The 16,582-nt window shown below is 31.3% G+C and overlaps 1 protein-coding gene and 1 long non-coding RNA gene across 6 annotated transcripts; both read left to right on the forward strand.

Annotated features, from left to right (window-relative positions):
* The first annotated feature begins 3,578 nt into the window (after positions 1-3,578).
* Positions 3,579-7,935, forward strand: LOC107892194 (glucose-6-phosphate 1-dehydrogenase, cytoplasmic isoform). 4 transcript variants are annotated; one of them, XM_016817207.2, is made up of 16 exons: positions 3,579-3,798; positions 4,312-4,518; positions 4,598-4,683; positions 4,958-5,018; positions 5,109-5,295; positions 5,369-5,526; positions 5,609-5,677; positions 5,801-5,859; positions 5,959-5,995; positions 6,110-6,181; positions 6,386-6,533; positions 6,613-6,708; positions 6,830-6,900; positions 7,016-7,131; positions 7,298-7,343; positions 7,424-7,935. In XM_016817207.2, the coding sequence occupies exons 2-16, from the start codon at positions 4,348-4,350 to the stop codon at positions 7,589-7,591; spliced, it is 1,545 nt and encodes a 514-aa protein (XP_016672696.1). In that variant the 5' UTR covers positions 3,579-3,798; positions 4,312-4,347; the 3' UTR covers positions 7,592-7,935. The 4 variants fall into 4 exon arrangements, with proteins under 4 accessions (XP_016672696.1, XP_016672698.1, XP_040957728.1 ...); XM_016817209.2 differs by having other exon boundaries at positions 3,622-3,822; XM_041101794.1 differs by lacking the exon at positions 3,579-3,798 and adding an exon at positions 3,855-3,955.
* A 1,502-nt stretch (positions 7,936-9,437) lies between these two features.
* LOC107892193 (uncharacterized) lies at positions 9,438-16,171 on the forward strand. Of its 2 annotated transcripts, XR_001682518.2 has the most exons (6): positions 9,438-9,771; positions 9,852-9,885; positions 11,935-12,055; positions 13,062-13,142; positions 14,932-15,303; positions 15,379-16,171. It is a non-coding gene; the product is annotated as an uncharacterized lncRNA (long non-coding RNA). The 2 variants fall into 2 exon arrangements; XR_005918671.1 differs by lacking the exons at positions 13,062-13,142; positions 14,932-15,303; positions 15,379-16,171 and having other exon boundaries at positions 9,447-9,771; positions 11,935-12,109.
* The last annotated feature ends 411 nt before the right edge of the window (positions 16,172-16,582 follow it).

Genomic DNA, 16,582 nt, shown 5'->3' on the forward strand with positions numbered 1-16,582 from the left:
TTTTATTTTGAAGTTTCCAACATTCTTTCTTAACGTGACCTACCTTTTTACAATAGCCACAAGATTGGTCATAATTTCTGGATTTAGACCTTGCTTTAAACTTGTTTCGATCTGTCTTTCTGGTTTGTTGTTTGCCTCTTGCAACTAGAAGTGAGGCTTGCCTGTCTGATTTTTCATTTGGGCTTAACTCATTGTTGATTTTATCCTTGCTCAGAAGATTCCCCTCCACATCCTCAAACGAGAGATTATCTCTCCCATAAATCAGAGTTCTCCTAAAAGTTTTATAAAAAGAGGGCAAAGAGTATAACAACAATATAGCTTGATCCTCGTCACTAATATTTACTTTAAGATTCTTTAAGTCATTAAGAAGGGTAACAAACTCACTAATATGAGTTCTAATAGGCTCACATTTGGTCATTCTGAATATGTAAATGCGTTGTTTTAATACTAACCTATTGGCCAGATATTTCGTCATATATAAGGCTTCTAGTTTCTTCCATAACACAGACAGTATTTTCTCCATCAGAACCTCTTGTAACACATTATTCGTGAGGCATTATTGAATAAGGGATAGAGCCTTCTCATCAAGCTCTTCCTATTTTGACTGATCCATATCTAGGGGCTTCTTCCTTGTAATGACTTTTTTCAAACCGTTTTGAACTAGTATTGTCGTCATCTGAACTTGCCATAAACTGCAATTTGTAATTCCATCGAACTTCTCAATATTGAACCTTGACGTTGCCACATCTGAACGGGTTGATTGCCAAAATTGAACTAGCTCTGATACCAGTCTGTAGGGAATAAACCCGATTAAACAACGAATAAAGTGAAGAAAATAAGAATTGAAAAGATTGAACATGCAAATTTTACATGGAAAAACTCCTTAAAAAAGGATAAAAAACCACGCGTAAAAGGAGATTCCACTACAATAAAGAAGAGTACAAAAAATGGAGAGAATTAAAGGAAAAATTTGAAGCCCTACAAAAAAAAACATTCAAAACAAAGAACAAAATTCTCTTAATCTAAATATTTTTTTTGTGTAAAACCTAGAGTAAGTAAGGTCTATTTGTAGGCTGAAAATTCGAGCATCTATGACTACAACTCAAGGTTAATTAGAATTAGGTGGAAAACTAAAAACAGAGTTTAACTGGGAGAAAAAAAGCCAAAATAAAAATTTGGTCAAAATAAGAGGCATTCTCCCACGTAATATAGAGCAAAAAATAAATAAAAAATAAAAAACTTTTTTAAATGATTGTAGTTGTAAAAACTTTTTACATCAACTTTTACTTCAATTATAATTATTTTAACTAAATGTTTTTAAGTAGTATTTTTAAATTAAAATATAAATATTTTTAAATATGTAATTATCACAATTTTTTATTAAATTATAAATTTTTTAAATATATAATTACCACATATTCTATTTTATGTTAATTTTTTAATAAATAATAATTCTAAATTAAACATTATAATTATTTTTAAATGTCAATTTAATAATATATTAAAAAATAAAAGGTATTCTGGTCGGTTGAAATTTTTTTTTAAACTCATACTTTTATATATATTATAGATATATAGATTTTAAAACATTACTTTTAAATACACTATTATTTTAATCATATTATTAATTTAACCAATAATTATTTAATATCTTCTTTTCATGTTCTATATATTTCCAAGAAAATTACCAGCAACTCATGGCACGGTAAATGTGATTTATATTTATGAAATAATTTTTGTTAAATTATTTGTTTTGTTGTAGAAACTTTATGTTAAATAAACATATATAATGTCAGACGAAATATTACTACAAATTTTGTACAAACAAACAATATTCTAAGAATTATTTTTTATGTATAGTAATTCATGTTAAAATTGATATTTTAGATATTAAATTCCTTTTATATTAATTCATATTGATCAAATATAAATAAAAGTTTAATAAATAATTTTGTATTTAAATTTGATATTTTTTTCTAATGTGGTACTTATGTTTTTTTGTTATCTAATTTAATACTTATATTTACAAAATTTATATATTTTGATATTCATTATCTAATTGACCATTATTTGCACTTTCTTTTATCTCTTATTAATTGACCCAAATTAGTCCTTATATTATTAAAAAAAATCAAATAAGACCAATTTTCAACAGAATTAGTATTTATTGTTCAAATAAATGTTCATTTACTATTTAACATAGTTAATATTTTGAAAATTTTAATAATTTTACAAATGATATATTTCGTTTGAAATTAAACTACAAATGAAAAAAATAATTTTCATCAGAAATTTTAATTAATAAATATTAACTCTACAATATTGTTTTATTTAAAAAATTTAAGACATAAATTTCACAGACTGATGAGGTTATTTGTTGACTACAAAGCCTTTGCATTTTGTTGAATTGTGACCAAGGAAGTGGAAGTCCATGATTTAGTCAATGGTTTCGCATCACCAATTCTAATTAGGTGCATCATTCACTACATCATCCCAATAATAATGGTTACACAACTACCACTTAATTGGTAGCTATTTTTTTTGTTTAAAATTGCAAAGACATGAAGTAGGGAAGGCCCACTTTTTATTTTGTGTCATAAATTATTGAAATTGATATATTCAACCTCGTCTTAGCACCCACGATCTTAACTGGATTCATCAAATCAAGGCCGTTCATCACGTGGAAAAAATATTCTGATCCGATCTTTATTTTTTTGGACAGCGACGGTTAGAAAGGGGCGTCTCCTTTTTATTATCCGCAATTTTGTTTTTTCTTTTCTGTTTGGGGGTTCAGTTGATTCGCAATTTTGTTAGCGCCAATAGTAAATTGGATTTCTTTATAACGTCGTCACCGTATACTTTTCGTATTTACAATATACTCCTTTGACTTTTGGATTTTTTGTTTCAGCCCAAAATGAAAAAGATATTACTAAAGTATGCAAAAACTATGAGCCCATTTTAGCTATATTTTAAATTTTCTGTTATAAATATATTACTCCAGTTTGAACTTTGAATCTTATAAAAAATGAGTTTTATAGACTTAAATCTAATAAATTTATAAATTTGTATTTCATATATTATTGATGTATGAATTTATACAAAGATAGTGAAACACACCATAATACCTTGTTAAAATCACCATATTGAATTGGTGTCACGAATTAATCAAATATTAATATAGTTGAGAAATTACAAACTTTTTTTTACAAAATAAAAAATATTATTATGAGAGTATTTTTGTTTTATTTTATGTAAAATTTATAATAAAAAATCCAATTTAAACCCATAATGAATCTAGAAAAATATTTATTATCTGAGTCATTAAAATTTATATAGCATCAACTTTACCATTTCAACTATAGCTATTTTTTTATAAATATATTTTTATATAATTTTTTTTGTCACTTTCATCATGGGTGTGTAATATATAATAAATTGTATCACATTTATTTTGTATAAAGTAGAAACAGAAATTTCTTGGCAAAATAAAAATGTAAACAAAGTTGGAGGGGCATGAACATAAATACGGAGAATGAAGGTGGAAAATATGGAAAGGAAAAGACAAGTTAGCGTATGACTACGGCGGCTGGTAAGAAAAGGATCCCACACTTTGAGACAAGGAGAGTTGGTGACAGAACAACAAGGGCGATACAAAGACTGCAATATAACCTCAAGCTCTGACACCCACTTTTCAAACCTTAACACCAAACTCATACCAAACACTCTTGCTCCATATATCTGCCTCTCTTTCTTTCTTTACAATTCTCAGGTTTCTGTTCTTTGAATCCTGCTTTCAAGGTTTGTTTCACTTCTTTATCTCAGGTTCTTCATTCTTTCTTCCCAAACATGGTTTTATTGATATGATTGGTTTTCTCATTTGATCTGGGTTTTGAGTTTTTAATGTAAAGTCTGTTTCTTTATGGGATCCATGCAATGGAAAGTTTGCATATTTTTTGTATGTTTCTTTTGCATGTTCTTCACAAACCTTTGATTTCGTTGTCTTTATTAAGCCAACTGTCATTTAGTTGAGCGAAAATGAACTCTTTATGTCAAGCTCTGTTTCAGTTTTGGCAGATTAATCCAAATCATTTAATAGATATATGGGCAAAACGTGATTTTATTGAGCTTAATTTCATTGCTTTTCTCCTTTGATTTGGATTCTGAATCGAGTTTCGAGTTTTTCATTTAGAATTTGTTTCTTTTGAAAAGTTTGCAATTTTCTTTAACCTTTCTTTTGCATGTTGTTAATAAAAGTTGAGCAAAAATGAAGTCTTTTTGTTTTGCTTACAGCTTACATTTCTTTGAATACAGATCATAATAGAAACAAAGAAAGGCAAAGCTTAGAAGATGGGATCAGGTGAATGGTGCCTTCAAAAACGAGATAGTTTCAAGAGTGAAACGCTTGTAGGCAATGAGACTGTGCCAGAAATTGGGTGCCTTTCGATTATTGTTCTTGGTGCCTCTGGTGATCTTGCCAAGAAGAAGACTTTCCCTGCTCTCTTTCATCTTTATTGCCAGGTTTAAGTGTTTTAGATTCATTGATCAACTTTGGCTTCCCTGATAAGGCTAACCTTAGCTGGTAATTGTGTGTATGCAGGGATTTCTGCCACCAAATGAGGTGCACATTTTCGGCTATGCAAGGACTAAGATTTCAGATGACGAATTGAGAAATCGCATACGTGGGTGAGACGTCTCCACCTATTACTAATCGGTTTTAGTCCAATGCTTAACATGGTATCAGAGTCCAGCGTTTGTTATGTTATTCTTCCTATCTAACCCCATGTGTTGTTGACTGCCCCTACGTGAGGTTGAGTGTTAAGTAGTGGTATCCCACATCTGTTTAGTATTAAAGTCAACTCCTTCCGTTATTATTGCTTGGTTTTAGGTTGGATGCTTAATGAATAGTTGCTCACACTTTAGCCAAATTGCGTTAATTTATGAATAATTGAAATGGCAGATATCTTGTGAGTGAAAGGAGTGCTTCACCATCAAAAGATGTATCAAAGTTCTTACAGCTGGTCAGTACAAGCCTAGTTATATGTTCAACATGCTTCACTCCTATTGTTTTTGCTTCTTAGCTTTTTACTAGCGATTGTTATGATTTGCAGATTAAATATGTAAGCGGATCATATGATGCCGCAGAGGGCTTTCAAACGTTAGACAAGGAGATTTCAAAGCATGAAACCTCGAAAAATAGCCTAGAAGGGTCATCTCGGAGGCTCTTTTATCTCGCACTTCCACCATCAGTATATCCATCTGTTTGCAGGATGATCAGGAGATATTGCATGAATAAATGTACGTACTTTTGATCCTCGAAGTTCTCTTTCATGATTAGAAGACAATATCTTATGTATGTCTTGTTTTCCAGCTAATCTTGGCGGATGGACTCGGATTGTTGTTGAGAAACCATTTGGAAGAGATTTAGGCTCCGCAGAGGAACTAAGTTCCCAGATTGGCGAGTTGTTTGATGAACCACAAATTTACCGTATTGATCACTATTTGGGAAAGGAATTGGTCCAGAACCTGGTAATGAATGTGTAAACAGTCGCTTTGTATTTCTTGATTTCTTTATCATCTCGGCTCAAATCTGGCTTTGTGGCACTTGCAGCTGGTTCTCCGTTTTGCAAATCGCTTCTTCTTACCCCTTTGGAATCGTGACAACATTGATAATGTACAGGTGAGTATCCTTTGTTTAGGATATTGCAGATGTTCACACTATTGGTGGACTGTCGGAGCTTTGTTAATAAATTATGATTATTCTTTTGATATTAATCTCTATTTTCTTCGTTTCTTCGGATAGATTGTGTTCAGAGAGGACTTTGGAACTGAAGGTCGAGGTGGATATTTTGACGAATACGGGTGTGTTTGATGTCATTTATTTTCCCTAGCATCTTGTATGTGATTTCTATGTTAAGTATTTGCTTCTTAGTTCATTTTCCTTTTGTGCTTTTTGTGCAGCATTATCCGCGATATTATCCAAAATCACCTATTGCAGGTAATTGTTATAAACTGAAGTTCCTTAGATCTTTACCGAAACAAAAACAAGCTGGAGGAAAAACATGCTATGTACCGTTAGCCTACTTATTTATCGAGTTCATACCAACTGCAGGTCCTTTGTCTTGTTGCTATGGAGAAGCCTGTATCTCTCAAACCTGAGCACATTCGTGATGAAAAAGTGAAGGTGTGCATCTTATAACTCCATACTTTAGGAAGTGACTGCTAGTTGTTTCATAACTATGCCTGCAAAACAAGCCAATTATGTTCCTATCCATTTTGAAGTAGTATATGCTTGATGTAACGCTCCTAATTTCTATTTTTCCTTATATTTTAGGCGCTCTAAGTCCGCGCTTTATTTACCACATGCTGATTATCAAATGAAATCCAGGTTCTTCAATCGGTACTTCCAATTAAAGACGAAGAGGTTGTACTCGGACAATATGAAGGTTACAGAGATGATCCGACAGTTCCTGATCACTCAAACACCCCAACGTTTGCAACTGTTATTCTCCGTATACACAACGAAAGATGGGAAGGTAATAATTCTATACAAGTTTAAATTTAATTTAAATTTCTCATCAGATTAGCTAATTTGACTTATTGGTTTGTTTCCAGGAGTTCCCTTTATACTAAAGGCAGGGAAAGCATTGAATTCGAGAAAGGCAGAGATTCGTGTTCAATTTAAGGATGTTCCTGGTGATATATTCAAATGTAATACAATAAACCTTTAAGATTCTTTGTAACTTTGCTTATATTATTGCTTATTCCCACCGAGCTGCTTATGTAGTCTCTTCGATAAAATCATGAAGAGATGTGATGAATCTTTATTCAGGTAAAAAGCAAGGGAGAAATGAGTTCGTCATCCGCCTGCAACCTTCTGAAGCCATGTACATGAAGCTAATGGTGAGTTTTATAATCTTATTGTGTCGATCTGAAAGCTATTATAAACTTTAAAAACACTGCATATATGTTCCTCTGCTAAACTTGCATATTGACTAGTACTTCATCACCGATGCAGGTGAAGCAGCCTGGACTGGAGATGTCAACTGTTCAAAGTGAACTAGACTTGTCATACAGGCAACGCTATCAAGGTGTTACGATCCCAGAGGCTTATGAACGTCTCATTCTCGACACGTATGATCCTTGCCCTTTTTTATCCTTGAAATATTATTGTTTGCAATGCTTACCCTTACAGCTGGTAGGTTTGGTAATGTGGATCAGAAACTATGATAACTAGTTTCGTTTTCCGGTTTTATGTTTCCTGTGTAATGAACAGCAGAACTTTTTTTTGGTTGTGTAGGATAAGAGGTGATCAGCAGCATTTTGTTCGTAGAGACGAGTTGAAGGTAAGAATTTGTATATACTCTGGAAGAAGATAATTTATAAGGGATTCAATCTGTAACATTCATATTGCTTTGTTCATAAGGCGGCATGGGAGATTTTCACGCCTCTTCTACATAGAATCGACAATGGTGAAATGAATCCGATTCCATACCAAGCAGGCAGCCGTGGACCGGCAGAAGCGGATGAGCTTTTGGAAAAAGCCGGTTACGTTCAAACACATGGATATATTTGGATTCCTCCCACCTTGTAGAAACTTGCTGTCTAGCTCGTGGTTTTCCATCACCATCACCATCTACATATAAGTTGAGGTTTGGTTAAAGGCCTCTTTGTAACACATCGAATAACCAGGCCTGCCGGTTGTAGTGAGTTTCGAAAATACTGTAAGCCTAAGAGCTTGTTACCCTACAATTTGATGTACCGTGTGTAGAGTATGACCCAATATCGTATTCGGAATGGTTCCGATCGGGGTCTAGGTTAACTAGACCCCGGAATAAAAAGCTCTTCCAAACCTGTTTATTTTCGAGTTCAGTTGGGTTCAAACTTGATCGAGTATTATTATTAAACTGAATCAAGTACTATTATACTTCGAGTTAAGCTTGTTTATTCAAGTTGGAGCTTTCGAGTTGACATGTTTCGTATTCACTAGGCAAATGCCCACCCTTCCATGAGGATATTTTATCAAACTAATACTTAGTAACAATCATTTTTATTTTTAATATTTTTTAAATTTATTGATGATTTCTCTTAATATGGAATATGAAACATAAAAAAATAATTAAAGCATGATAGAAAAATTATATAAAAAATAACACTATGTAACTATTATTAGTATGTTAAAATTTACATAATATATAATTTTTAAATATAATTATGATGAGATATGACAAATTTAAGTGTTAATTTTTGGCACAAAATGGGGAAATTAATTAAGATACAGTATAAAAATAATATAAATATAACACAAATATACCAACATGTTAAAACGTAATTGAAAGGACTAATAAATTTTCAAATTTATAAAAATATATAAGATATTATGGAATTATTATATAAAGCATAACATAAATATACATACATTTCTCACATTTTTCTTTTTCTCAATACCCTTCGCACCGAATTTATGTCTAAGATTACTTGTCCAAAGCACCACCCACTAATTGAAATTGAGAAACTCATTAGGGTTAAACGCTTTTTATAAAATAATTAAATTTTTAATAAAAAAATGGCATTCAATTGAGGTCGTGATCATATAAATATTATCTAAAAGATCTAAAAGAATTTAAAATATATAAAATTAGTTTATTTTTAGCATGTGACATCGATGGTTGCTATTCTTATCGTATCTAATTCTCTTCTAATTTTTCTTTTACACTTGGATTGGGAAATAAATAAATAGTGATTGTGGATTTGCATGAAAAACTAGAAAATGTTTGACATCTTTTTTATAAATAGATAAGGTTGAAAATGTTAGATTTATAGATTGAACTCAATATTTTTATATCATGTAAAATAATAGAAATAAATAAATAATGATAGTGGATTTGTATGAAAAAACCAAAAAAATGTTTGATTTATATATTTTTTATAATTATAGATAAGGTTGAAAATGTTAGACTTATTGATTCAACTCCAATTTTTATAGCACTCAAAATAAAAACAAAATAAAAAAAAATATTCGAGGGACATTTTTAATAAAACTAAATTCAGCAAGTTTATTAATTAGCGTAAATGAAAACAAAAGACACGTCAAAGTAGATAGTTGAGAAAATTAAACTTAATGAGAAGATATCGTTAACTCTTTAATCGGGTTATGAATTTTATTGTTGCTACTAAAATTATGTCATACATAAGTCATTTACCCAACATATCGAATATGGGCTCGATCATCTTTAGAGCATAAGTCACCACTTATATCAAAGCACATGAGTTACATACGTATGGTCAGTGACTAACTCAAGATTTAGTTAAATCATATCATGAATGTCATAAGTGAATTAATTCACAAATAGATACAAAATTACGTGATGTTTGGTTCGCTGTAAACGGTATGCCATTACGCCTCTATTCCGTTGTCCTCACCTATTCCGTCGTTTGGTTGGGTGTAATGCCCTATTACGGGCTTATTACATTGCCCCCTATTCCGTGCAATCTGCTGCTTTCTATTCCCGAAGGAAAGCTCAGTTTTGCTTTCGTTTTGTTTCTCCCAATTTCTTCTGCCCTGTTTTACCCTCCCAACCCGAAAGCCACCTCCACCCTCTCCCTCCCAACATCAAACAGAACCGCCCCTTACATTATCCTACTTCTGTCCCGTCAATTTTTCTGCTTGTTTATTGTTTAAGCTCTAGGAAAATCGAAGAGGCCTTATCGTTTTCGAGCAGGAACTAGGGCTCTGACAAGGTTTTTGATCTCAAAATTTTGACAAGGTTGCCTGTAAGTGGGGGTGTTTCTTTAACTTCAAACCTTGCAAATTGAGTCTCTTGTTTTGACTTTCTTGTTTGGTTCTTGATTAGGTCTCAGGATTTCCTTGATCTCCATCCTTTCTGGGTATGTTTTGAATTCCTTTTTGTCTGAAACTTGTAAAAAACAGTGTTTGCTTTTACCAATTGCATTGGTTTATTGATTTATTTTCATGGAAATTGAATGGTGTTGTTTGGTTTTATTGAAATATGGATCCCTTTTTGTTCATCCTTTCTGTATGTCTTCGATTCTTATATGGCTCCAACTCTTCATTTTTCTTGAAATTTTCGTGTTCGACATGTTTTTAGACATGGGTTCGGGGTATCAAACATTTATACCCGAATCTGAGCAACATAGATTGATGTGCCTGTGATAAAATTTTGTGTGTTTTATGTAGATTTTCTGAATAGTCTTTCTAACTTTAGTTGCAACATATTCTTGCTTAATTTTGGATATTTCGTGGACTTTTTTGTTCGGTTCTTGATTGGAGTCAACTTCGTTTGCAGTAATTCTTGATTTTATACACATATGTGATACAGAACAGTTGCTGCATTCATAGGCTTCCATGGGCTTATACAAGGCTCTTGTTTGCATTCATAGGCTTCTAAGACAAATTGATGAACAGCTTGGTAAACTGATCATAATATGGGAATTCTTTTCTTTTGTTACTGAAATGAAATTTAGTCGTGTATATATTGGTTGTGCCATAATTTGTTTTAAGGAAACTTCACATGTTAGTTGATTCATTTATTTTGATCCCAATGAACCTTTCCTTCTTTTTCGTGCCCTTTTTTCCCAGATCTTCCATATTTTCCTTCTTATTTCTCCTTTTCCCAGTCATAGAAGGTTTCTATTGAAGTGTTAGGAAAATATTTACCAGAACAACCAAGAAAAAAAAGACTGGTCTTGTTTCACATCAGTATAAGAAGTAGAGCAACTTGAGTTTGTACCTGTGTTACTTATGCTCAAATGTGTTCCAACACATGTATGTTCAATTTTCTATAATTTCCATGTATATGTGTTGGAAATAGATGTCGGACACACATACTTAAAGAATAATGCAGAGTTGGAGTAATGTAGATTTTCACTTGGTTGAATTCAGAAGTGTTGTTTGGTTTTGGAGAGATTTTCAAATTTTAACATAAAATTACTGATCAATACTACTGCGAAGAATTATGACTTTTAAAGGCTTTCTTTGTGATCCATAAACATCACCACTTCTTTCTAAAAATTTGCAACGAGTGGTTTGGAGGGTTATTAGAGGCTGATTTAACATAATAAATTCTTGATTTTCATTTCATCATCATTTTTATCAGAATAGCTTGGTAGTTTAGTCTTCATTTAGCATTTAGGAAGGCAATTTCCTTGATGGGCTCAGGAAAGGAATGGCGATTTGGAGGTCTTTTAGCATTTGAGAATTCACTTTTATTGGTTATTTGAATTTCAGCCCATAGAGATGTTAAATAAAAAATGACTTTGTACCTTCTTAGCTATGTCTTTCACCTTCAAATTATAAGTCTGATGGAGGAATATAATCCAAGAAAGTGGCATGCTTTATCTTTGAAGGTCGTAATTTGAGAAGTTCTTTCTCATTTCTTGAACCCTATTTAGCGTACCATTTTCTTGGGCATGGCCAAGGTATCTGTTTGAGGCTCCACTAAGGAAGTGAAATGTGAAGGGGTATTGCTGAAGGCAGTAATGCATGATTTGCCTATTATGATCTAATATATGGCATTACTGAGTGAAGCATGCTAGTGAGTTTAATAGCCTTTAAGACATGCTACAAGTTCTCTTGAACATTTGTCTCTTTCTGTGGTAAGCTTGAGCCTTATTTCTAGTGGTTTGTCTGTCACTGGTTTTCTCTCCTCCTGCCAGTGGTTATTGCTTCTTCTTACTATTTCCGAAAGTAAACCTCTTATAGAGTTTCCTTTCTTATGCTTCATGTGCTGCCAAATGTGTGAGTGCCTGGATAGTTTTACAAAACATTTTATGATGCCTGAAGTTGTAATACTGGACTTGTGCATCACAATTAACAACAGATCTTCAGCTTCATGTTTTTTTCTATTTTACCTTCTTTTTTTCAATTGTAATACTGGACTTGTGCATCACAATCCATGGAACTTTTCTATTCTGCAGATAAAGCCAATCCCAAGTGAAAATCTGCCTCCTGGTTTTGATCCTGTTGAAGGTTGCAAGCTTAATTCTTTGCCTCTGGAAGGGACCTTTTTTTGAAGCAATGTAGGAATGGGATAGCAATGTATGGTGTTGGATTTATTTTTTCTTAATCAATTTATATATATATGATTTTGAATTCGGTTTTATTTAAAATATTTATTTTGATTTTATTTTTAAATTGATTTCTTCGATTTTACCTTAGTTTAATTCAGTTTGAGTTTTTTTTATTTATTATTGAAAAGAATTAAAACCACATTGATAAACTAACCAATTTTCCTAAAAACAATTTACTTTTACCTCGACTTTATTAATGGACAAAGTGTGAAAAACGACAAAACACTATCAGAAGTCCATTCATTTTTTTTCGTTAAAGTAAAACTTTTTATTTATGCTTCATACCTATAAAATTATAGTAGATTGAAACCCATTAAATTCGAGATTTTTTTATCACCCCTAATTGCGTCAATTTATCGTACATTTTATATATATTGAGAGAAATTTATGCTTAAAACCTAAAATATGGAACCATTAAGTTTTAGTAAATTCCCTATTTTCTTTTTGATATATGAAAATAAAAAAATTTAGTTCCTACAAATATATAATCTTTCATTTTATGTATGTTTAAAATATAAAATTTTAATAATATGAGTTGCTACTTAACTCAATTCTATTTTATAATTAAAAAATGTCATGATTTTGATAGTATAAGAAAGATAATAAATAAAGGTTCCATTTAAAAGCATGATAAAAGAATATATATAAAAATAATATATTTTATAATTATGATGTTTAAAATATGCTTTTTATATATATATAATAGTATGAGTTTGAATTTTTTTTTATTTTAATTGACGAGAATATTTTGTACTTGTTATAATTATAAATTTAACAGATATCCTTTCATCAAGCTGTAATGGAAAAAATAATTAAATTTCAAGATTTTCCCTCTTCTTTTTTTCCCTTTATCAAGCTGTAATGAAACAGATATCCATATAAAGAAATGAATTTTAAGTTGCAAAGATAATTTTAATTTCTATTTTTTGCCTCGTAAAGATTCTAAATTTGTATTGTTCATTTTTCTTTGATAGTGTTTATTGCTTCCTATTGAAGCGGCTTGTTTGATTGTTTCCTCCACCCACAGTTGAGCATCTTCTTTTCACACAATCACTGTAAGTTTTTTGGCAATTAAATTATTTAATTTTATTTTACTGTTATTGAAATTATGATTGGAGAAATGTGACCCTTTTACTACGATTTGACAATATGGAACACATTAATATCTTGCAGTAATGGCTCGTTTGCCTTTAATTGCACAAAGTGTGAGGCGTAAAAGAATTAGTATTGCATTGACAATATGGTTGCAAATCTGTAGAATTACAAGTTGGTTCTTACTTACATTGGGTGCCAGCCATAGCCTACATACTTTTAGACCAAGGATTAGGTCCTATATTTTAGATTTTTATGCACAACGGGATTATGTGAAAAGGCTTATATATGCTAGTTACGAGACCTGTATTGAACAAGTTAGGATTAATAGATTTGTCTTTTTTAAACTATGTGAGATGTTACAAACGTTAGGAGGATTGAAGTCGTCAAGGAACATGCTTGTTGATGAGCAAGTGGCAATGTTTTTACATATCATTTCCCATCACCTTAAAAATCGAGTTATCAAGCATCACTTCAATAGGTCTGGGGAAACTGTTAGCAGATCATTTCATAGTGTTTTAAATGCTGTCATACGCTTACAATATGTGTTATTTAAAAAGGCAGAGCCAATTACAGCTAATTCTTCAGACACAAGGTGGAAATGGTTTAAGGTATTGGACTGAGTTTTATATATAGCTTGTACATAATTTAGTTAATTTAGATTTAAATTTAGTATCCTAACTCAAGGTTTTATAACATGTGATATAGAATAGTTTAGGTGCTCTTGATGGAACCCACATCAAGATTAGGATTCTAACAGTTGATAAACCTAGATATCGAACGTGAAAAGGTGGCATAACAACAAATATGCTAGGTATTTGTACACCTGATATGCAATTTGTTTATGTTCTTCCTGGTTGGAAAGGTTCTGTTGCTGATGGACGGGTTCTTCGAGATGCCATTAGTAGGAGACATGGACTAAAAGTTCATCATGGTAAAGTGGATAGTTAGAGGACTTTGAATTATTCATTAAGATCAAAATTTTTGTGGTGAATTAATCATTTTAAAAAAGTTTTTTTTATAGGTTGTTATTATCTAGTTGATGCTGGATACACAAATTGTGAGGGATTTCTTGTACCTTTTAGAGGACAACGATATCATTTGAACGAGTGGCGTTAGGGTTATCAGCCAAGTTCTCCGCAAAAGTTTTTTAATATGAAACATGCCTCACCATGTAATGTTATTGAAGGATGCTTTGGGTTATTAAAACTTAGATGGGGAATACTTTGGAGTCCATCATTCTATCCTGTAAGGGTGCACAATAGAATCATTATTGCATGTTGTTTGCTCCATAATTTTATTCGAACCCATATGAGTATTGATCCTATTGAAGTGGATGTGGGAAAAGGATTACCTAGTAATGTGGTAGATGACGATGAACTGAATATCGTAAATATTCATCCATCGGATGCTTGGACTACTTGGAGGATGGAACTAGCCAACCAAATGTTCAATGAATGGCAAGCATCTAGAAATTAGTTAGGTTTAGGGACAAAATGAGTTTGAGGTAATTTGTTTATGTTATTTTATGTATCTAGTTTGTGAAACTTTGGTGGTGTTTGAATTGTTTTTTGTATTGTACTAAACTTGTTGAATTATAATTTAATTTCTTTTCATTCATCATGTGTTATAATTTTATACAGTGTTGAGCTTTTGATTCTTGATATTGAACTTAATTTTAATTTTATAAAGTGTTCACCTTTTGATTCATGATATTAATAGTAATTAATATAATTTGTTTTTTTTCTTAAGATAATTATATCAGGTGTTTCAGAATCAAATATTTCTTCTCAAGCTTCTCGAGGAACCAAAGGGAAATGGGTTCCAGAAGAAGATGCAGCATTGGTTTCCTGCATGGTGGACTTGCACAATGTTGGAACATTTAATGCTGATACCGGGTTCAAAGCTGGTTATTTAAACGAGTTAGAAAAAATGCTAAAAAAGGCTTTACCCAATGCAATGTTGAAGGCTAGGCCTAATATTGAATCGAGGATTAGGTTACTAAAAAGGGATTGGTCAATCGTGTATAACATGCTTAATGGCCAAAACAATAGCGGTTTTGGTTGAGACGAGCATAGGCAGCTCGTTGTTGCTGAAGATGCAGTTTGGGACTCTTATTTAAATGTAAGAATTATTTCAACTCTTTATTATCTTATTTTTACCAAACTTATAACTAATATGATTTCCTCATTTTTATAGAGTCATAAAGAAGTCGGTCAATTCAGACATCGTAGTTTCCCTTACTACGACCAACTTACTGCCATATATGCAAGAGATCGAGCGACTGGGAAAGATGCTCAAACAACCGCTGATGTTATTGAAGAAATAAATGTTCAAGATGTACATACTGCGGATATTAATAAAGAAAGAAACGAATTCTATGACTGCGAAGCTGATGTCTCTTTGGATGAGATGGATGTTTCTGCTACGGAGCCGCAAACAGATAGAAACCAAGGGGGTTCCTCATCTTCAAAGAAGAAAAAAAGAATTCTGATGCAACTGATCATTTTTCTTCTTCATTTCATGATGCTGCCACTTTATTAGTGGAAAACATGCGGGCCATTGGCGAACAAATCAGTAGGAGTATTGCCTCCGATGTGGTAGTTCAACAAAAGTCAGAAGAATTCCAGATCATCCAAGAAAAAGCTACAAATTTATATTCAACCTTATGTGAAATAGAAGGTTTAATAGTGGATGAGCGGTATCGAGCATTGAGTAAAATTCCAGATCATCCAACTCAAATGCTCGTTTTCTTTAGTTTGCCTTCTGATGTGCGGTTGGAATGGGTCAGAAGATTTCTTGCTGACCATTAAACTTCTTATTTCTGTTGATGATATTTTCGTAACTTTTTCTGTTTGTAATATTTGGGATGGTATGTCATTACAATCTTCTAACTTTTTTATGTTCTAAAACTGTATAACATATGAATTATGACATAGAATTTCATGAATTTCATTTAACCTTTTGTTAATATATAAAAATTATGTTTATGAAAAATATAATTCTCAAGTTATTTATTACTGCTAATATTTTTTTATTGTAGAATAATTAAATTATTTGTTCCACTAATGATATTTTAGCACATTAAAATATGTATTACAGTTTAAAAATAATAAAGTAGACTATAAATTATATTTAATAATAATTATTTTAAATTATATTTTATAGTATTATATATTATGATTTTAGTAAATTCATATAAGAATATTTAATACTAAAGAATTTTATCAAATTATATATTTTTATTAAATTATATTTAATAATAATTATTTTAAATTATATTTTATAGTATTATATATTATGATTTTAGTAAATTCATATAATAATATTTAATACTAAGAATTTTTTTAAATTATATATTTTTATTAAATTATATTTAATAATAATTATTTTAAATTATATT

The sequence above is a fragment of the Gossypium hirsutum genome, chromosome D09, assembly GCF_007990345.1.
Source record: "Gossypium hirsutum isolate 1008001.06 chromosome D09, Gossypium_hirsutum_v2.1, whole genome shotgun sequence".
In the NCBI taxonomy this organism is placed as follows: Eukaryota; Viridiplantae; Streptophyta; class Magnoliopsida; order Malvales; family Malvaceae; genus Gossypium; species Gossypium hirsutum.

Coding starts and splice junctions, on each gene's coding strand:
- LOC107892194 (XM_016817207.2), top strand. CDS start 4,348: ATGGGATCAGGTGAATGGTGCCTTCAAAAACGAGATAGTTTCAAGAGT. Junction 5,860..5,958: donor GGATATTTTGACGAATACGG/GTGTGTTTGATG, acceptor CTTTTTGTGCAG/CATTATCCGCGATATTATCC. Junction 5,996..6,109: donor TCCAAAATCACCTATTGCAG/GTAATTGTTATA, acceptor TACCAACTGCAG/GTCCTTTGTCTTGTTGCTAT.